This window comes from Gopherus evgoodei, chromosome 4 (assembly GCF_007399415.2).
Source record: "Gopherus evgoodei ecotype Sinaloan lineage chromosome 4, rGopEvg1_v1.p, whole genome shotgun sequence".
NCBI classification, from domain to species: domain Eukaryota; kingdom Metazoa; phylum Chordata; order Testudines; family Testudinidae; genus Gopherus; species Gopherus evgoodei.
The window spans coordinates 77,527,342-77,550,715 of NC_044325.1; the positions used below are offsets into that span (position 1 = coordinate 77,527,342).

Below are 23,374 nucleotides of genomic sequence, written 5' to 3' on the forward strand. Positions count from 1 at the left end.
AGAAATTTTTCCATTTGCCTTGGGCCAAAAAGCAAATTGATTAGTTAAAACACCGTCCTCGCGGGGCTGTAGGCTGCAGAGCAGAACTGAGGATCTTGCAGGAAAGGAAGGGAAAAGCCTGGCCCTGCGCAGGCCATTTCCAGTCCTGTTTACTCAACTATTAGTGAGGGTGGCTTCTTCTTAATTTATTTACATAGAATGCTTCCGTAACCATCTGCTCTTAAGCTAAATGAAAAATTATCTTTTTCCTGTCACTATGGAGGCTCCCTTGGATGTTCTTAATAATGCAAAAAAAAATCTATCATTTTAATGCAGGCAGCTTGGCTAATAAAAATGATCTGTGCTATTTGTAATTATGCCACAAATACAATGCAAACAAGCAATGTCTCCCTGCAGAAGCACAAGAAGCCCCTCTTACCAATCGGGGCCCAGAGATGACAGGATGGGAGGCTGATCTGGTGAACCTCAGTGTCAGATGGCTACAAAGAACTCAAGGAGTAGGCAATTAAAGGGAACAGCAGATTAGGATGACTTGCTCCAATTATTCACTCATTTAACTGGTGTTAGGGCCCGATCCTTCAATCAAGTTTGCCTAGGCCTTATTTTGACAAAGAACATTCTTCAGAGTCTTAATATAAATTTAATCTCAAATCTCCAAATATCAAATGGGTAATTCTATTCAGGGGCGGCTCTAGGGATTTTGCCGCCCCAAGCACAGCAGGCAGGCTGCCTCTGCCGGTTTGCCTGCGGAGGGTCTGCTGGTCCACCGAAGCTGCGGGACCAGCAGACCCTCCGCAGGCAGCCGCCAAAGGCAACCTCTCTGCCACCCTCGCAGCGCCAGCAGAGCGCCCCCCACGGCTTGCTGCCCCAAGCATGCGCTTGGCGTGCTGGGGCCTGGAGCCACCCCGATTCTATTTTAGGTACGTATCTGGCCCCCATTACTGCATCTCACAACCTTTGATGTATTTATCCTCAGAACATCTCTGTGAGATAGGAAAATGCTGTTATCCGCATTTTATAGATGGGAAAACTGAGGCACAGACAGACTAAGTGAATTGCCAAAGGTCACACAGGAAGTCTGCAGTAGAGCAGGGAAATTAACCCAGGTCACAAATCCATTAATGAAAAATATTTAAAGTAGGACCCACATAAAAATATTGCATTAAAGTGATGAGCCTCAGAGTTGGCAGTTGCTGACTATTCTATAGATGGCAACAATGCTGCTGGTGCTCTAATTCAGTGTATTCTGGTGAAGAAGGCACTGGACTAGGAGTCAAGACACCTAGGTTCTATTCCTGGCTTTGACACTGACCTGTTGTATACATGGTGGCAAGTCACTTACACACTCTGTGCCTCAGTTTCCCAATCTGTAAAACGGAGATACTTCTCTTCATTTGTAAAATGCTTTGAGATCTAGGGATGAAAGATCAAACTGGGTACGGAAGGAAATGTTTTTCTCTTCTAAAGAGCATGGTGGGAGGAGGAGGATAGGCTAAACATACACCTCAAATTATATAAATAAAATGTGACCATGTCCTTTTATTAAATAATGTGATTGTTAAAGTAACACGAGTAAAGAAAGCTGATCAATGTCCCGGAGATTTTCAAACAATTCTGCAGAGAGGTCAACATTGTAAGAAACAAAATGTGAACAAACTGGGAGCCCAGAACATGCTATGAATTTCTATAATCCAAAGATCTAATGCAACTTTCATGTGTTATGTAAAAAATATATAAAGTTACTGTTCTGAGAGTGAGGCTAGGGGCAGGGATAGTGTTGCCAACATTTTAATCTCACAAAACTGAACACCTTCCCCTGCCCCTTCCCTGTGGCTCCACCTCATCCCTCCTCCTGCTCACTCCATCCCCCCTCCCTCTGTTGCTCACTCTGCCCCACCCTTACTCACTCATTTTCACTGGGCTGGGGGATGGGGTGCAGGGAGGGCTGAGGACTCTGGCTGGGGTGTGGGCTCTAGGATGGGGCCAGAAATGAGGAGTTCAGGCTGTGGGAGGAGGCTCTAGTCTGGGGCAGGAGGTTGTGAGGACTCCAGCTGGGGGTATGGGTTTTGGGGTGGGGTTGGTGATGAGGGGTTCAGGGTGCAGGAGGGGGCTCTGGGCTGGGGCAAGGGGTTGGGGTGCAGGCTCCAGGAGGGAATGTAGGTGTGGGAGAGGGCTCAAGACTGGGCACGGAGTTGGGGCATGGAGGAGGTGGGAGATGCAGGCTCTGGGTGACGCTTACCTTGGGCTGCTCCCCGGGCCTCTGAGAGAGGCGCAGCCAGGCGGCTGTATGGGTGTATATTGCCTCTGCCTGCAGGCACCACCCCTGGAGCTCCATTGGCAGGAACTGTGGCCATTGGGAGCTGTGGAGCCAGTGCTCGGGACAGGGTCAGCGTGTGGATTCCCCCTTGCTGTGCCTTCACCTCAGATCCAAGGGACATGTTGCTGCATCTGGCGAGCTGTGCAGAGCCGGGCAGGGAGCCTGCCTTAGTCCCACTGTGCCACTTACTGGACTTTTAATGGCCCAGTCAGCAGTGCTGACTGCAGCTGCCAGGGTCCCTTTTCGATCAGGTGTTCTGGTTGAAAACCAGACACCTGGCAACGCTAGGCAGGGAATTATCAGTTTGAGGACAGGATTAGGACTTTAATCCTAGCTCTGCCACTGACTGGTTTTAGGGACTTTGGCAAGTCACCAGCTCCTTTTCTGTTTTCATTTTTAATTCTGTAAAATGAGAATAATGATATTTACTTATTTTGTGAGAGGTTGAGAGATATAATGGTTAATGTTTGTCAAGTACTTTAAAAGACAAAAAGCACAAAGGATTACAATTATCTGCTAGACAGCTAAGGGAGCGAGTCGCAAATGTCCAAAATCTGCCTTTTGGTATCACTCTGGGCTAGCCTGCTGTGAACAGATTGGCTCCTCTCGGACAGAAGTAAATCTCACTTGCAGGTATTTCTGGGAAACACCCAAGCTGCCTCCAGCTGTGAGAACAGATCTTGCAAAACACAATCTGCTATACCCTGTGCTATGCCAGAGGAACTGACCCATGAGGAAGAGGAGTGTGGTAGACAGTGGCTCTGAGACAATCACAAAACTGCAGGACGATGGGAGTGGACAAGAGGTGAGGAGCATTATTGGCTGATGTGGTATATTGAGGTTACAGATGCACACAGATGATTGACACGGATGATATCTCACCCATGGAGGGAGGTTATTAGAGATAAGCCAAGCTACTTTTAAAAATAACTCTCTGAATAGTCATGGAGCTGACGTTGGTTTGTACCTGGGCAGGGAAGATTGAGGGCTGGCAGACGGGCTTCTCTCATGGATCAGATGCTTCAATTATACTTGCAGCACACACAAGCAGCAGGCTGCGGAGCTGAGATTGGTTCTGGAAAACTATCAGATTGAAGAGCAGCATCTTCAAATTTACCAGGGTTTTTGAGTGACAAGGCACAGGCACGTGCAGGAGGAGGCTAGGCGAGACAGAGGTCATGTTACATCGTGTAACAGTTGCTTTCCCTCCCCCATCTTATTTTTCCAGTCTCATCAACAATTTTGCTTTGCATTGTTTCAAATCCTATTAATATTCATAAGTGACTTTCCATTGTTTGCACTTTTCTATCAGGCACACAGCTCTGATCCCCACTTGTCTTAATAGGATTCAAAGCTCATGAAATCAGATCTTATTAGTGAGTCTCCATCAGACGCCATCAGCACTGTGGTACCTCAGCCTCCGTTCCTGCTAAAATGACATGGGAGTCTTTCACAGCAGTAAAATCTGTAGAGGTCTTAATCTAATATGACTTTTCAATCTGAACTGCAGAAACAAATAGGAGTAAAACACTTAGTGCAGAAAACTCTATTGAATTAAATGGCAAAACCCTTCATTAACTCAGAGTTAAGGATGTTGGTGATAGCTTGTGGCCTTCCAGAACATCAAGTTCAGCCAAACTCAAACTTCTGAAAACCAGAAAATACGGAGTGAAGGTAAATGCGTACACAACCTTAACACTGCCCCCTTGGAGCTGGTAATAGCCACTGGGAATAATCTGCATACACTCCAGCTGCATTCACTGTGTTAGCTGTAGCTGCATTGAATGGCGGAGAAATAAAATGGGGCAGCTTGGAAAAGCTGGGATTGTGATATGGTGAGATCATTGTGTGTGTTACCAAAGGAAAAAGGTGCATGTGTACCTTAAGGGTGCATCGTTTCAACTCAGAATTGTGGAAGTTGTGTTAGCAGTGGGGCACTGGGGTCTTCTCATCATGGGTATTGTCAGTAGTGAGGTGGGATATGAAAGCAGCCTGTGGATTTAATGATGAGGAGGGAAAGCATAGGTTTAGGTGGTATGCTGTGTGAAGAGGTTGTAAAAGGGTATGAAGTGGTTGTTAAATTTTACAAGTGTGGCATTCTGTCAGAGAAGTAGGCTCAGTGTTTGAGTGTAGGACAAATGCAGGTAGTGTCTGTCCATTACAGTGAAAATGGAGTGTGTTTGTTTATGGGTGTTGTGGGGCATCACTCCAACAGGGCAGAGTTAAGGTTGTGTGGATGCTTACTGTAACTCTGTATTTCAAGGTTTTCAGATGTTTGAGTTTTGCTGAACTCGTTTTGCAAGTGGCACAAGATATCACCTGGCAATCTTAGCTCTGTGTTGAAGTTTTTTTTGCCATTGCCGTTTTTTAAACAGAAACAAAAATGTTTGTTGGTAGGACTTAGTGATCACTTAGATAGTTATAATTCTGACCTAGGTTTGTAGTTGATTTAGTGTGGCTGTGTAATAATAAAAAGATCTAGCTTTTATACAGATTGCTTTTCACCAGCATATCTCAAAGAACTTCACACCATTATGCCCACTGTATAGACAGGAAACTGAGGCCTCGAAAGTTGGAGTGACTTGCCCAAGGTCATGCTGCAGGCCAGAGGCAGAACTAGGAATAGTTCCAGTCCAGTGGTCTTTGCATGGTTGGTATGTGACTCCTCAGTGCTCGTCTCCCCTCCAGTACACTGTTATAGTGGAATGCAGATAACTGTCAGCCTTGGAAATGTTTGTAATGCATAGCTGCTAAGAGTGTGGCTGAGAAAAATCTGAACCATGGTCTGTGCCTGAAAACCTCAACAGTTTTATTACATGGTTGTTACAGTAACGTTAAGCATGGGGAAGAAGACTGGTGTGTCCCTGTTCTTCTCCAATCTCTGCCCCATGATTCCACCTCCCCTCCCCCTCCCATCCCTTTAAGCCATTAGTTGGCAACTTGGCACTGGAGAAGCCATTAAGATGGAAGAGGTTGCTCCTTGCTGACTCCTGCTCAATGCTGCTCCTTGCATATACCACATTGGAAGGCCACACACTATCTTGGTCATAGAGACTGATCTGCACACTGAGTTGGGCCCCCTCCCTCCCACTACCTATTCCAACTGGGACTCCTGCCCCTGCTTTAGGCAGGCTTCTGCAGCCTGCCACAGGTCCACCTAGTCAGCTTCTCCTCCAAACTGCACCCCTGCCTCAGACACTCTGGTTAGCCCCCTTCCATACCACACAGGGGTGATGTGTATCTTTATTATTCATTTTCTGGATTTCAGATGTTTACATTTGAATAATCTTTGGTCCTCCCATCCCAGATCCCCGTTCACATGGAGAGGTTCTCAGCTCCCCCAGAAAGGCAAGCCATCCTCCAGAACCTGGCTCCCATGGGTGGGGGCAGGGAGGGAGGGGGTCAGACCTCTATAGATGAGCATGGCCGCCCACATTCTGGCACACACACAGGGAGGCAAGGAGCAGGGCTCAGACACCCTGGGGGCAGAGACTGCAGATCCCAGCTCACATGAGGGGGGGAGGAGGGGCTCAGACCCCACTAGAAAGGCAAGCCTCCCCAGAACCCAGGTCAAATGAGATGGCACACAGAAGAGGGTCAGTCCCACATAGATGGACTTGGGTCCATTCCCCAGGTCCTGGCACACAGGGAGTGGGGCTCAGATACTTCTGGGGCAGGATCTCCCAGATCCTAGTTCACAAGGAGGGTAGGCTGAGGGGCCAGACCCCTTGATCCTGGCACAAAAGGAGAGAATGTGGGTCTGACATGTGCCCCCGCCCCTACTCTCCCCCTGCCACTCACCCCACATCTCCTTTCCAGTGTCCCTCACCCTTCCACTCTCATAAGCCCTCTAACCTTTCTCACCTCCCCTACTACTCACCCCCATTTATCTCCCTCCCCTTGATGCAGCCCCAAACTCCTCACCCCTGTTCCCTCCACTACTCCACCCCCTAGGATGCCCTTCCCCTGCCAGCAAACTTTTGCATTTCTTTTTACAAAAATTACATTCCCCCAAAATACTCCCCCTTCAATAGAGAGAGATTTTAGCACTATGCTATCCAACCTTTTCTAAATTTCTGCCCAGGGTGGGGCTTGGCCTGAAACTGGTTGAGTTGGTCAAGTTCAAAGGACTACTGCTTATTCCCTTGAGCAATCCAGCTAGTGTGAAACTTGGAAGGCTAACAATCCTGTTAGCTCCTCTGTCCATGCATGCTCAGTGTAATCTATAAGGTATGAGAATAGGCTTGAGAGCCTTAGCATGCCTAATTAGAGAAGCAAAGTTTTTCATACATTATAATTTGATTTCCTCCAAAGGACTACAGGGCATCATGCACTCTCTTAGGGTAATCCTAGAGCATTTGAGACCATGGTGTGATGATCTGTGCCCTGGTTTGATCTCATCTGTGAGCAAAAATAGGTGGTCAGAATCTCTCGATCTTAGGAAAGGCTGTTTTTTCAGAAGCTGTATCTCAGGAACCCCTTGGTGAAATGACCCCAAATTTGACTAATTAACAGAACTCCACACCTCCATGAGGCACACCAAGTTTCAAGGCAGTCTGAACAAACAATGATGTAGATTTTAGAGCACTTAGAAGAGTTGGGTTTTAAACAGGAACTTGGTTTTAACAAACTATAGCAGAGCTCTTGCTCTGCTATAAAGCTGCTGATTCAAGTGCCATAGAATCACAGCCATTAGAGGTGGAAAAGACCTTGAAAGCACATTTCCAATGCTGAATTACAATAAATCTGAGAGAACAATGGTACTGGCTCATTAGCACCCCTTATCTCATTGATAAAAGACTGCTGACTTTACCCCAAAACGATTCCCTTTCAGATTGTCCTTCCTAAAGGGCAGAATTCTTGGCTCTCCCCCAGCTGCAGTGTACCAATGCATAGCCTTGCCCCTGAGAACTAGTATAGACTCGTTCCCCTATGCACAGATAGAATTCCGAGGAACGAGCGGGAAAAGGCACTACTGCAAAGTGGTTACCTTCTTACTCTGCTCCCTGCCTCTCCTCAGATCAGAAATTTCTGACGCACAAATTGTGACTCCTCTTGGCCCACAGAGCCAATACAGAAAAGTAAGATTGATTTTACAGTGTCTTATGCATCATCAACAAGGATGCTTTGCACTCCTAGAATACCTGCCCTAAATCCTGTTTTGTCTTCTGCCTCGTACATCATCACTGGAGGTAAAAACTCTGCATGTCGATTTTCAGTTCCCAGGTGGAGTCTGTGGCAGTGGCAGAAAGAAAAATCATATTTTGAGTAGATAAGTAGATTTAGTCCGGAAGTCAGTGAGTGAGAATAAATTCCCAAGTGTCACGTTTGCACTTTCCCTGACTAGAACGGTCCATTAACAAAGTAATTTAAAAAGAATTCATATCAGTAATAGCTAACACAGGTCTTGATAGCAGCCTCTTACCCTTTGACTAAGAACTACTTAAGCCTTGGCCCTGAACTACGCCAGTTCTTTCTGCTTAATTAATGACCTTCATTCTGTATCAACAATAACAAAGAGTAATCTGATGGAAAATTGCTGACCCAATATTCTGGCCACCTCTAGAATCGAATTTGACAGAGTTGCACTCTAGTGTACCTCCTGCTGTGGATACGCAGGTGTACTAAATCTTGCAAAAGATCACCTCTTACTTGGACAGACCGTTAAGACATGTGACAAGACCTATCAAATTCCAAATTGCTGAGGATAAAAGACAGGATCTAATAATAGGCCTCCTCATCCCCAAGAAGTGAAAAAGTTCCCCAAATCCAAAAAGTGGATTAGACAGCGTGTTTTATTACTTCTATATCGCCATAAGGCCCTGGACGCAAGTGGTTTGCCATAGTAGGCTTATTGCAGAGCGCACATTCTGAGATGGAAGGAGTGACAGGTATCTTGCCTTTGGTTGCTTCTGACTGGTGTAGGTGTAAATGTTTCTGACCTGTAATGTGAAAGTCAAGGGAAGAAGAAACCTGGTGCTGTTATGACCTATACATATGCTCCAGAAGTTCAGCCATGTGACAAAACTCTCCACTTGCTAAGACCATAAGGATTCTTTCAGCAAGCATTGAAAAGATTAAGGGGAACTGGCCTGTTGGTTGACACTGTAGAACAGAATATGCATGAAGACCAAGGGATACTTTTTAGTTTCAAATGTGTACTCAGATATTTGAACAATAAAATTACTATATAAGTCCTACACTGAAACTAAACTAGGAGAAAATATCAGTGTGCAGGGTTGGCCCTTCTAGTACTCCAAACAAGAGAATTATTGCATCCACTATGGAATTAGGAAAGGCTGGCATCAAGCTGCCTAGAATCTTGAAGAAAATTGCAATCTAGCAGCCCCACCTATGAGTGGACAGAGAGGAGAAGGGATTTTCACTCGTAAGACAACTTTCTGAGCTCCCTTTCTGTCACAGGGAAGTTGTCCATCCTCTTTGAATCTAAATATCCTTTCTGGAATTCTGGATCTGATTTATTTACAGACCTCACAAGATGCAGATCCACAAATAACCCAGGAGCAGAATGTCAGGAAGCTGCAGCAGTTGCTAGCTCAAGGTTATATGTATGGCAAACTAAAATATTAGCCCACTGGAGTTTGATTAAGAATGCCCTCTAGATCCTAAACATCTTCAAATAAATAAATGCAAAATTCCCCCAAGCTCTCCTATCACTGTCACTGATAAATGGAACAACCCCTTATCTTCATATAGCAGTCATTGTTTGTGTAGTGCCTGGGCGAAAATGATGCTTTGTGTTCCTCTGCAGTATTTAACTAGAACTTTAAGAAACATTGCTCCCAAAGCCATACTGACATCATCGTGGATGCTGTTGCATAAACAAGGAAGTAAACAACAAACAACAAAATCATGTTAATTTCAAGCTCCATTAGAAAGCAGAGTTAGACTGGGAGAAAAATCAGTGTTTGTCCAGTAGAAAAAAAACAACACTGGTAGGGAGAGAAGTGTGGTTTTCAAGCTTCTGAGAGGATGTAAAAATCAAGGCACTCACTCTTAACTAGAGTGAAAATTCTTTTCTTATCACAGAAGTTATGTGATTTTGACAAGAATTATTCTAGCCCTAGATACTGTCTAGCAACTTTTTCTTTCTTTATACGTTTGATCAGCTCTGACACTAGGACCAATTGATTTTCTTTTTCTTTTTTTTTTAACTCTCTAAAGATGTTGTCAATTCTGGTTTGTTCTGATGAATTCTACAAATTCTGCACCAGTTACATACAGATCTCTCTGAGCTGACTTCAGGTTTAGCTGTGCTGGATAACAAGCAGAGAAAAGATAATTCATAGGTGTTTCTAGTTGTCTGCGAAAGTCTTATTCACTGTGTCAAACAAATCTAAAAGGGCTTTGGGTCTGACCTTCTAAAGCATCTAAAGTGAGGCCTGCTAGAGTTAAAAAAAAAAACCTTTGCTGATCTCCTTTAGGGAAGCAGCATTGTGAAATTACTAAAGAAATAGCAGTTTTCCACTGAATGAAGTTTATTCATCTTTGCGTAAAACTGTAGTAATTGGCTACCACGGCTGTATTAATTTATACAAACTGAACAGATTTGTAAAGCTCTGGGAATTTTCAAAGAGCCAACTAAGCTGCACTATCTTGTCTGTAAATTCACCCAAACACCAGGACCTAACGAACAACAGTGCCACAATTTTCCACTTCCTATCAGTGTCTCTATATGTTATAGGGCAAATTCTGTACTCAGATGTGCACTGATTTAGTGCTCCATTTGAAGTCAATGAGATCGGCATGCATGTGCAATCAATGGCAGAATTGTTTTTCTCCTGAATTTTGACCACCCCTCTCAACACCCCACCCACAGCATTGCCAACTTTAATATTTAAAAACTGGACACTCCACCAGGAGTGCTGGAACCTCCCCCCGCCTTGCATCTTCTCCCCAAGGTCTCGTCCTCATCCATGCCCCTGAGGGCCCTGTCCTGCCTCTTCCTCAACAGCCCTGCCCTCGTTTGCTCCTCTTCCCCTCTCTCCCCTGTGGCTCGCTGCTTTTCCCTTCTTTCTCCCTGGGTTGGGAGGGACTTGTCTGTGGAGACAGGGTTGGGAGCTGTAGCCACCTGAAGCAGGTAGGAGACAGCCCCAGCTGAGTAGGAGCTGGTGTGGGTGACGACCCGGCACTTCCCTGCCTGCAGTAACTGGACTTTGGGTGTCTGGTCAGTTGATCTGATCGGACACTGTTGGGTCCCCATTTTCGATTGGACTTTCCAGTCATCATGTGCACTACATTCTCCTTAAAAGAACAGTAAGATTTTCTATTGTTCAACCCCCCACACCCTTAACAGTGGAATAGCTAAGTTAAAATAATATATTAATTAAAGCTGTCGATTAATTGCAGTTAATTCATGCAATTAATTAAAATAATTGTGATAAAAAAGTAATTGTGATTAATCACACTATTAACAATAGAATACCAAATAAAATTTATTAAATATTTTACGATGTTTTCTACATTTTCAAATATATCGATTTCAGTTACAACACAGAATACAAAGTGTATGGTGCTCACTTTGTAATTATTTTTTATTACAAATATTTTCACTGTAAAAATGATAAACATAAGAAATAATATTTTTCAATTCACCTCATACAAGTACTGTAGTGCAATCTCTTTATTGTGAAAGTGCAACTTACAGATATAGTTTTTTTGTTACATAACTGCACTCAAAACAGAACAATGTAGAACTTTAGCGCCTACAAATCCACTCAGTCCTACTTCTTGTTCAGCTAGTCGTTGAATAAATGGTATTCTATTATTAACAGCACGATTAATCATGATTAATTTTTTTAATTGCATGATTAATCTCAATTCATGTTTTTAATCGCTTAACAGCCCTAATATTAATATTTCTGTATTCCGGCTGGACATTAAGAATCCTTTGTTAGTACAGTTTAAAAAAAGAAAAGAGATACAGACATATGGAGATTATACATGCACAATGGAAGGCACAGAAGTTTAGAGCTCTGGAAGATTAGATTGTCAATGCACTGGAATTTAATACATATGTACTGTACATTATGGCATGCATGCACAGACCACTGAAAGCACAGCTTTGGGATTTTATAACAAACTAAACCTATGTTGCACAATAACCCTAGAAAGTCCTTCTTTCCTTTGGGGAAGTAATAATTTACCCTTTTGGCCCCAATAGAGTAGGTCACAGTCTTCACAGCAGTGCCACAAGTGACAAAACCCTGCCCTGAAAAGACCAGAGAGGCGCACTCAGCACAGACTACTTACTAAAGGGTCCACATCATTAAAGGCTAATCCTTTTGTCCTCTGGCAGCAGCATCCCACCCATTCACAAATCAGAATCATCACCAAGTATGGAAAGTAGCAACTAGTACATTGGCCCATGGTTTGCTATCAAGTAAAGTTGGACTTTTGGAAACCAGACAGACACCAGGGTCAATGCACCAGGAGTTCAAGCTTAGCTCTCAGCACCAATGGATTCTCGACTTGCGTCCGTCTGTTATTAACAGGCATGTTGCCATCACCAAAAGATTGACACATGAAAGTGAAATGCATAAGACAAACTAGAATGACATATCTGGGTGTCTAAAGCACACCATCAGGATCAGTAAGCTTCTCTTGTGATTTACTAAGCAAGCTAATGATTTCTAGAGCTGGTTGGTTTGGTGCATGACTCATGACAGGTTTCTAAACTGTGATTTTCAGTGAGTTCTAGCAGAAGTGAATGTTCTCAGACAGGGATTTCTGAGAGAAAGCGTGTGCTGACAAATGAAATGGACTTTGTGAAGCTCTCTTTTGTCTAAGATCCCACTCATATATTGTATATACTAGCTGCAGACACACGCACGAACCTGCAAGTTACACCACTGGGTGAGAATGATGCAAACCTCAATGAAGAGGCATCATCTATTATACATGACTGATTTAAAAAAATCAAGGCATTTCTGAGAAAGAAATTAGGTCAGTAATTGCAGAGATCTGTTCTCTGTGAATAGCTTTAGAACATATTCAGTGTTTACAGACAGACACACAAATCTAAACTAAAACACAATGAAAATCTGTCTTTAACTTAGAATTTTCTGCATTTTCACAGTTTTAAACAAAACCTCCAAGGGAGTACATTCACCTTGTTTTTCCTTAGATTTTATGGCAGACATACATTATGCGTCAGAAAAAAAATCTGTTGGTGCACTTGTAAAACAGAAGCTACAGTAGCTAGGTATAATGGGGGAATAAAAGATTCAGTATGAACTCTGCATTTATAAAAACTGGTTTCTATATTATAGATAAAATAGCTGTATTTAAGGATGCAAAGTGATTTCCATTATAAAGCTCTATTCTCATATCCCCATAATTTTGCAAAATTTACCTTTTGACCTTAAATTTTACAGGCTTGGTCTCTGCCCAAAGATACATATTTTCTGGGAAGTTTGATTTAAAAAGTTTCAGCTATTTCTGAATGTATTGATAGCTAAAAGAAGGCAATTTTCTTAGGTTGCAAGATTTTTTCCTCAATTTTTAAAAACAGTCCTACTATTGAAGACTTGAAAGTTGCAGTTGGCAGGGAATGAGTTCTCCCTAAAGGATTTAGAAGATTAATCTCTGATGGACTCCCCGGCATGGCCTGATTCAAATGGGAATTAGTGTTCATTTGATCAAATTATGTGTTTGAAAATGCATACTGAGCATGCACAGGAGAGTTTTCTGTTAATGTCATTAGGGATGTGATCCTGTCACGTGCCAAGTACTCTAGCCTGGTCTGACAACACACTTGAGGATGTACTTTAAGCATGCGAATAGTCCCACAGAAGTTAATGGGGATGTGACTCACATTCCTAGAAGTTAAGCAGGTGCTTTGCTGGGTCAGGCAAGAGCGCTCAGTTCTTTGCAGGATCAAGCCCAGGGTCAGCACCTAAACAAGGAGGGGCTGTACATACGAATCAATAGTTACCTGCACACTAGAGTCCTGAGTCCCCTTAAATGTACTGAACTAGCTCAGCTGCCTTTTCCTGGTGTTTCAAGAAACCCAAGATTTGGCCCATTCTTCTCCCTAGTCTCCAGGGGCCTTGGGCAAGGATGGAAGCATTGCCTTGGGATCTCACTAAACAGTCTCAGATTGTGGAATTTACAGGTTCTGTTTGCAATTATTTTTGCAAGCCAGCAGCGTATTGAAGTCCCAGAGGCCAAAGATGCCTATTTTGAGTTTTTGCCTCCCTTCACTCCCCCTCCCACGCACATTATTATTGGGTCAACCTAGGAAATTAAATGAAAAAAAGTTACATTAATACAACATTAAGGTTGTGAACTCAAGAGTCAGGAATAACTAAAATTAAGGTTGAATGTTTAAGCATAATTCTTCCCCCTGAGCGTATGCATTATAATACTGTCTTTAACTAGCTGTTGACAGACTGTTTCTCAGATAGAATATACTACTTTTTCAACAATGTTAGATACACTTGTGAAGCACTTTGTAGTACTGTGTACATGAAATAAACACTGAAATTACACAATAAGTAAACTATACAGACATAATTTAATACAGATTAATTTTGTGGAAGAATGGTAACTTGGTGGCACATATAGATCACTGAAATTTGCAGATAATTCCCTAAATTACAGCTAAGGAATGCGGCACTGTGCATTCGTGCACATGTCAGTTAGGTTCCTGGCTAGAAAAGGAAATGCATAATATATGGGTACTTGCAAAATGATTGAAATAAATAACTTACTGAGGACAGCTATAAAAAGTTTAAATCAAAGACATTCTGATAGTTAAATCAGCCTAAGTATACATGAATGAGAAAATACGACAAGATGCTACACAAGTGTAGCTGAAGCTGCAGAAACATATCATATGCTAACATGTTGTATTATTTGAGAAATAGTATGTCATGTGATTAACTACAGTTCTGCAATGCATATAAAAAAAGGGCAGAGATATGCCAAAGCTGAATGTAGGCATTTCCTGTTTTTTTCATGCTTCATCTTACAACTTTAAAGTTCTCTTAACATAGTTTTTTGATGGACTATACATACACCTGTACATTCTATCAGTCTGTCCACACTAGAAGTCTACAACTCTATGAAAACAGGGCCTACAAAGGAATCACTGCTGACTCCAAACTGCTGCAGCTTTAGCATGAGCCTCTCAGCCACCCACCAAGAGCTGTTTCCTAGTGCATTTTCAGCTCAGGAAACACAAAGTGTCACAAGTAGGTGAATGAAACACCGATAGCCAAGCTGAACCCATTCACCTGCTGGCAGAACTGCTTCTAAATGAGAAGCTGGAAGAGGAACGAACCCCACTTGCTGCCAGCACCAGGTGGTACAAATCTGCTGAGGCCCATAAAACAGATAAATGAATATTTGATAGAAATATAATTGGAGAAAGTAAAAGCTGCCGTCAGCCTAACAGTGAAATACACTGGTTAGCTGACCTCTTGGAGAAATAAATCTGCAGTGCGCACTAATTATATCCAGCCTGTAACTTGAAAAACCCTCCAAAACCAGTTCCTGAAGAAGCAACATAAACCTTTAACAGGAAAAAAATTTACTGTACACCAAGGCTTTGCATTGCAGAGGTCACTGGTGTTGTAATTTAATTGCCTGCCCTATTAGTACTGCCCAGACATCATGTTGCACTGATGTACTTATGCTACTGCAGCAGGCTGAGGTACTGCCAGGCTTTAAGCAATCTCTTACATGGGGCTAGCTATTTGGTTTTATCCTAAGGACAGCAGTGAAAGGAACGAGGCAAGACTAACTATGAAAGTTTGTCTTCAAGGAGTGGGCACCACGAACAGGATGCTAGAACAAACACACCTAGTGGATTTGATATAAACGTTCATAGAGGGCTTTGCTGGGCTGCAAACAAAAAGTAGCAGGAAAAGGAAAGAGAAATTAGGACACAGAAGGTAAGGGAGAAATACAATTTGAGACTTTGATGGAGTATTGCAGGCAGACTCTACACCTCTCATCAGCCAAATTGCCTCTTTCCCAAGCTAAACCACTGGAAGGAAAATGCCGGAATCTCAGCTGGGGTTTGTGGGGAGCCAAGACCTAGCCATGGTTACCCCCCACTCAACATCCCCTCTCAGAGCCAGAACTGTGCAAGGGAGACCCCCCATACACATACACTGGCCATGGAGACCGAGGCCCATGTATGTCCTTATGCAAGCCAGGGAAGAGAAAATGCTGGGAGGAGCCATCAGAGACTAAGTGGCAGGACGGAGCAGAGAAATAGTGTAGCAGGAACCTCTGGGACTAATGGTGTCATCACTGGCTGTCTGTTTATTTCAGTGTTGTCACTGAACAGTGTCTCTCCTGTGCTGACTGGCTATTTGCTCCGCCTTCCTCCAGCCTCTCAGCCAGAAACTCTTCACTCCCTTCAATGTCCCCTCTCCGTGCCTAAATCACATAACACATTTTTTGGTGATTTTCAAGAGCTCCTACCCATAACTCTCTAATATTGAAACACACACACAACATTAAAGACCCACCGACTTCCTAATGTGTTATGTAATTCATGGACAGCCCCCTTGTCTCTCTTCAGCTAATCCTTTCACACCCAAACCCCTCCCAAAAAAATGAAAGCAAACCAGACCCAAGACTGTGGAGCTAACAGGACATTTGCAGATCATCACATTGTTCACTTTGCTTATACGGTTTATGCTTTCCTCCCAACCCTTTGCCTATCTTGTTTTTAGACTGTAAACTCTTAAGGGTAGGGACTGTCTCTTATTTTATGTTTGTACAGCACCAGAGGTGTTGGATGTTACTGTGATATCAGTAATTAACAATACTAAGGCTATTGCAGATGGCAGAAATCACAGAGCAAAGGCTCACATACCAACAGTGGTAATAGGATGACCAGATGTCCCGATTTTATAGGGACAGTCCCGATTTTTGGGTCTCTTTCTTATATAGGCTCCTAAAACCCCCCACCCCCGTCCTGATTTTTCACATTTGCTGTCTGGTCACCCTAAGTGGTAAGAATTGTCTGAAGACAGGAATCAGGGACCAAAAAATTGGAGAGAGGGCAGGAGGCTAGAAGCACAAGATCTGTACATTAGCTTCAAGCTGTGGTAAGAATGGAGCTGAATACATTGCTAGCCTCAGAGCCAGACACAGAATTAGCATCACAGGAGTGAATCATGCTGCAGACTGACAGTTTGACAACCTTGACCTGCACTAAGCTGAGAAGCCTAGTTTCCAGGACTACCCACTCCTTAATTTTCATCAGCACCTACGTCAGCCACCTCCTCTTGCTGGCTGCAAAGTTTGCTCACATTGCTGTACTCTTTGGGGCCAAAGCTGGTGAAGCATGGCTGATAGATAATCTTCCTGAAACAAGACAAGCCTGTGTCATGGCCTGTCTGAACACATTTCCTTGGCATCTGCATCAGAGATGTGTGGTTTGTCATAATACAGGCTTCCGGAACACAACTACATTCGTTTTCATGTGTTCCTGTAAGAAAGGGCTAAGGAAAAGAAGGTGGGGAGGGGGCTGAGAGGGGACAGTTTGGGTGCTTGAGTGAGAGGGTGAGATACAGACAGAGGAAACTCCTTTCCCAAGTTAACATCTCCCCCTAACTGGGAGGGAAAGTTGCGTATTAGGTATTAAATCCATGAAGCATAAGAGCTATTAGAGATCATATGCTAAAATGATCAGACAGCACCTGTGACCAGCACTCAGAGCATATCAATTCCACGTTACCGCACTCTTGACACCAAAGAAGAGACAATGTTACCGGTACAATTGAATCACACTGTTCTAATGATTCCCTTGCAACAGCCTTAGACGCACTAATGCCATGGCCATTACGTTGTGTTCACTCTCATACTGGCTACGCATTTAGTGGGCCTTTGGGATGCACAAGAGTGTTGTGTTTCTAGCATAGGTCATGAGCTGGGCTATTCTATAATTTGTACTGCAGAAGCACCCAAAGACTACAATCAGGATCAGTACTTCCCTGTGCTGAGCACTTTCCCAACAAACAGAGGAAGACCGTCCCTGCCCAAGAGAGTCAACAACCTAATAAGCCAAAACCAGACACAGGATGGGAGATAAGGAATACACACATAAGCAAAGTGAACAGGGTGATGATGGTTACAGGTGCTTCCAGACATGGAAGTCCTCTTATTCTTCCAATAGTGTAGACCAGGGGTAGGCAACCTATGGCACTGGTGCCGAAGGAGGCACACGAACTGATTTTCAGTGGCACTCACACTGCCCAGGTTCTGGCCACCGGTCAGGGGGGCTCTGCATTTTAATTTAATTTTAAATGAAGCTTCTTAAACATTTTTAAAACCTTATTTACTTTACATACAACAATAGCTTAGTTATATATTATAGACTTATAAAAAGAGACCTAAAAATGTTAAAATGTATTACTGGCAGGCAAAACCTTAAATTAGAGTGAATAAATGAAGACTCGGCACAACACTTCCGAAAGGTTGCCGACCCCTGGTCTAGACATGAGACCACTAGGGACTGAAAAGGTCCTTCAACCCTGTTGCAGCCCTCCCTGGTGCTAGGCACTATCCCTTGCACTGAGTGGTAGTAGCTCAAGAAGATCTGAGCAAACAATTCTCAACCCATAATTTATTTGGCAAATTTCAACTTCCTCCCTTCTTCCTGTGTACAAATTGTCTGTAAACAAACTGCAAAATCTCAAGTCTATCTGAAAGTATTTATGAACTTCTTCAAGACCTAGTCTGCAGATTATAGTCCAAATTATAACCACCACAGGTACACTTACTTAGATAATTAGCTCTCATTGTGCAAGTTATGAATTGTGAACCTGGCAATCCAGTAAACGTTTTGGAATTTGCTTTCAGAGAATATTTGAGCTGAATGTTGCCTTTGATGCTACTATAGCTAGACTGCTGAAATGCTCACAGAAAACTAGAAGGGCATATCGAGTGGGGTCCCTGAGGGATCGGCCTTGGGTCCGGTTCTGTTCAATAGCTTCATCAATGATGTAGATAATGGCACAGAGAGTACACTTATAAAGTTTGCCAGTGATACCAAGCTGGGAGGGGCTGCAAGTGCTTTGGAGGATATAATTAAAATAAAAAAAAACCTGAACAAACTGGAGAAAAGGTGTGAAGTAAATAGGATGAAATTCAATAAAGGACAAATGCAAAGTACTCCACTCAGGAAGGAACAATCAGTTGCATACATACAAAATGGGAAATGACTGCCTAGGAAGGAGTACTGCGGAAAGGGATCTGGGGATCATAGTGGATCAAAAGCTAAATATGAGTCAACAGTGTAACGCTGTTGCAAAAAAAAGCAAATATTCTGGGATATTAGCACAAGTGTTATAAGCAAGACATAAGTAGTAATTCTTCTGCTCTACTCTGCACTGATATGGCCTCAGCTGGAGTATTGTGTCCAGTTCTGGGTGCCACATTTCAGCAAAGATGTGGACAAACTGGAGAAAGTCCAGAGAAGAGCAACAACATGATTAAAGGTCTAGAAAACATGACTGTGAAGAACGATTGAAAAAATTGGGTTTGTTTAGTATGGAGAAGAGAAGATTGAGAGGGGACATGATAATAGTTTTCAAGTACATAAAAGGTTGTTACAAGGTGAAGGGTGAAAAATTGTTCTCCTTAACCTCTGAGGATAGGACAAGAAACAATAGGCTTAAGTTGCAGCAAGAATGGCTTAGGTTGGATATTAGAAAAAAATTGCTAACTGTCAGGGTGGTTAAGCGCTGGAATAAATTGCCTAGGAAGGTTGTGGAATCTCCATCATTAGAGATTTTTAAGAGCAGGTTAGACAAACACCTGTCAGGGATGGTCTAGATCAGTGGTTCTTAACCTGGGGTGCATGTACCCCTTGGGGAAGCAAGATGCCTCTTCTGGGGGTGCAAGACATGCCAGATATTTTTAGAAGGTAAAACATCGAAAACACAAATTAAGCACAGGTAAGTAAGTACAACTACTATATTTAATCAAACCTATGTATTTATTAACATTATACATTTTTTAACGATTACTGTAATATACAAACAAAAAATGTACTTTCAAGTTTTTAAGCTAATTGTAGTGAAATTATCTCGCTACAAAATAGAATGTACCGCCACGTTGCGGGGTATTTCTTGACGCATGTGCAGATGATGATGTGGCAGCGCTGTGGCTTTGTTTGAATTCAGTTAGCCGATAACTGTTAGCACGTCAGTTACAGATTACTTCCACAGCAAAACTCCGCAACATCTCTGGGTAGTACTTGCATATTTTTGTGTGCATACTGTACTATTATTTGTAGTGAGTAATAACATAAAACTATTTTACATATATTTAATGCATTAAAAAGTGTATAGACCCCCCATCTCCATTTATATATGATACTTAGTGCTGCCATGACTGCAGGAGACTGGACTAGATGACTTCTTGAGGTCCCTTCCAGTCCTATATTTCTATGATTCTAAAACCAACAGGAAAGGGTCAAATCTAAATTCACTTTCCTATGTCAATGTGCGTTTGTGGAAATATTTCCCCATTATTTCTTTTGCTTTAGTCTTAACACCTCTTTTATCCCTTAGCGTGTGATAAAAAGGATGGGAAGTGGCTGTTTCTGCAGAGACATGGGGTTCAGCATGATTTTAAGCATGCTAATGAGAGACACTTAGCAATTGACTCCCACTCAAGCCTCACTCCCGCTACTACGCAGGAATAACTTGGTAGCTATACAGCAGCATCTCATTAATGCAGGAATGGGGTCCCTTGCATTCCCCAAACTGCTCAGCACTTTATACCTTGTGCTTGTATGCATGTTTCCCATCTGCACTGGGCAAGATCAAATCCTTAGCGGTCATATACTTGCAAACTTCCCTGCACAGTGAGAGAGGAAGTGAACCCACCATTTAGTAGGCAATCAAGCAATATAAAAAGTAATCCAAGCACTGAGCCTCTCAACCCTAGAGCAAATTTTTATAGTGGAATACAATCAATTTGAAAGTATGAGTTTCTGAGTAGAAACAGACACAACCCAGCAATACAGGACTTAACATCAACACTTCCTTTTTTACACATCCAAAAGAGTGGATGATCCTGCACTTCTGATGTCCTATATTAATGAGTCTTCTAGATAGTCTTCCTTTCCTCTGGATTTTACTGGTGATACCAAGGAGGAGGATCCTGATGCATGGGCAACTCAGGGCCTCCATGTTATCTGGCCAGGCTTGAATCCTGGAGAAATATTCCAGCTTCGCCTTGAACATTGACACACAACAGAAGGCAGTTGTCACTGGTTCTAAGCTCTTACTCAATTGGTGCACAGTTGTGCACCAGGGGCTGTGTCCAATGGTGGGAGAGATCATTGTATCTCTCTGGACAACCACCGCCCACCATAAAACTGGGCATCTCCCAGACAATAGACTGTTGTCCTGTCACAGTCTGCCTGCTTCAATGGGTGCTTGGAGCTTAGAGTTTTATAATTTGACAACTGGAGTGAAACCAATACACCAGGCAAATCAAGTGAAAGAAAGAAAACATGCTTAAAGATAGGGTGCTGGAACCTTCGCACCATAACAATCAGATTATCTGAGGACCTTCAACAAATCATTGATGCACGTAAAACTGCTGTAATCAATGATGAGCTGAAATGACTCGATGTAGATATTGCATCCCTCCAAGAAACATGACATTGGCTAGCATCAAGTAGATCTCTCAGGGAAAAAGACTACACGTTTTTCTGGCAGAGGAAAAGCACTGAAGAACACGAGAGCATGGAGGGGGATTTTCCATCAAGAACTCACTTCTGGGGATGACGGATCAGCGAGAATTTTGGCACTATACTTGTTCACATCTGAGAGCCCAGTATACCTTGTGAGTCTGTATGCCCCAACTTTCTCCTCATCTTCTGACATTAAGAACCAGTTCTACACTGTCATCAGCAGGATTCTGAAACATAAATATGTTTTTCTGCTAGGGGATTTCAACATAAGTCTGGAAGCTCATCATGAAGCATGGACTAACTGTCTTGGTCAACACAGAACTGGTAAGATGAATGAAAATGGTCAGAGACTGCTGGAATTTTGTTCCTACTACTATTTTTGTATAACAAATTCACTCTTCCAGATAAAGCCACAACATAAAGTCTCATGGAAACATCTGAGATCTGGCCACTGGCACCAACTGGATCTTATTATCACAAGGCACACCAATCTTAACAGTGTCCTCATTACCTGCAGTTATGAAAGTGCTGATTGTAACAGAGACCACTCTCTGGTATACAGCGAGACTGAAACCAAAGAAAAGACACAGATCTAAAGTAAAAGGACATCCTTGTATTAACATCAGCACCACAGTGGACCAAGAAAAGTCACAGCAGTACAAGAACATACTACAACAAGCCCCAAGTGCCTAGCTGAAGAACACAATCTATGATGCAGCTCTGTCAGTCTTTGGGAAGAAAGAAAACAAGATTAATGACTGGTTTGATGCATATTCCAGTGAGAGGACACCAGTCATAGAGGCCAAACAAATAGCTCAAGCCAACTACAAGAGAGACTCAAATGAAAAAAACTTTACAAGCATTGGGAGAGGCAAGAACCAAGGTACTACAAACTGCTCAACACTGGGCCAATGACTACTGGCTGCACTTACGCGAAAGATTTCAAGTAGCAGCTGATACAGGCAATATCAGAAACATGTATGATGGGATCAAGAAAGCTTGTGTCCAACTTCAGACCCATTGAAATTAACAATAGGGGAAACAACCAACAACCGCACTAAGTAGATGGCTGACTGGGTAGAACAGTACTCTGAGCTGTGAAAATATTGTTACAGGTGCAGCCATTAATGCCATCGAAAGCCTTGCCTGTTATAAAGAACTCAATGATGAGCCAGCTGTTGAGGAGCTTAGCTTTGCCATACATGGCATTCCCAATGGAAAGGCTCCGAAAAAGACTGTATACCATCAGAGGTCGTAAAATGTGGAAAACTTACCCTACTGAAACACCTTCATGGAGTTGCTGTGCTTGTGCTTGAAAGAAAGTGAAGTACCACAAGAAATGAGAGATGCTAACATCATCACTCGCTACAAAAATAAGGGTGACAGGAATGACCGTAACAACTATCGTGGCATTTTCTTTTTTAGTATCATGAGAAATGCCATTCCTCAAGTCATCCTGAATAGACTTCAGACCCTTGCAGACGGAATCTGTCCTGAATTACAGTGTGGCTTCAGAGCTGGAAGGTCTACTATCGACATGATCTTCTCACAGAGACCACTACAAGAGAAATGCAGAGAACAAAAAAAGTCCCTATACATAGCCTTCATCAATCTGATAAATGCTTTTTACCTTGTCAGTAGAAGTGGACTATTTGTCCTTCTATAAAATATTGGATGTCCTCCAAGCTCTTAAGCATGATTTGGTCCTTCCACGAAAACAAGTAAGGCACAGTTCAATATAATGGCTCAGTTTCTGAGGCTTTCCAGATTCATAGTGGGGTCAAGCAAAGCAGTATACTTGCCCCAACCCTTAGGATCTTCTTCTCCTTGCTACTGAAACAAGCTTTTGGTCCCTCAACTGAGGGCATCGATTTGCACGCAAGATCTGATGGAAAGCTGTTCAATCTTGCAAGACTTAGATCTAAAACCAAGACTTGGGAGGCCCTTATTCTCCTCTTTGCTGATGATGCAGCAGTGACAACTCACACAGAAGCCCATCTCCTAAACCTCATGGACAGTGTTTCCAAAGCCTGTGAAGACTTCAGATTTATCATAAGCCTAAAAAGATGAGCACAATGTGCCAAGGAGTTGAAGAAGCACCCCCCATCAAGATCAACAACTATGAACTTGAAGAGGTGAATGAGTTCACATATCTGGAGTCCACTATCACAGTCAACTTGCCATTTGAAACGGAACTCAACATTCAGTACCAGAAAAACCGCTACAACAATATCTAGACTGAGCAAGAGGGTATGGCAAAACAACAAACTGACAGAACATACAAAGATCTGTGTGCATCGTGCATGTGTTATCAGCACACTTTTGTATGGACTGAGACATGGACCCTATATTTTCATCAGGAA

At 42.8% G+C, this 23,374-nt stretch overlaps 1 protein-coding gene across 8 annotated transcripts in view; it reads right to left on the reverse strand.

The window, feature by feature from the left end:
- LOC115650270 (transmembrane protein 263-like) overlaps window positions 1–23,374 on the reverse strand; it is a 351,659-nt gene that overhangs the window by 22,484 nt on the left and 305,801 nt on the right. Inside the window, exon 1 of one of the 8 annotated variants that reach the window (XM_030559970.1) lies at window positions 3,285–3,348. The exons of the other annotated variants lie outside the window; for them this stretch is intronic. Coding sequence (XP_030415830.1) covers window positions 3,285–3,327 — 43 coding nt within the window. The 5' untranslated portion in view covers window positions 3,328–3,348. Of the gene's footprint in view, window positions 1–3,284; window positions 3,349–23,374 lie in introns of those variants that run through there. 8 annotated transcript variants of the gene reach the window in all.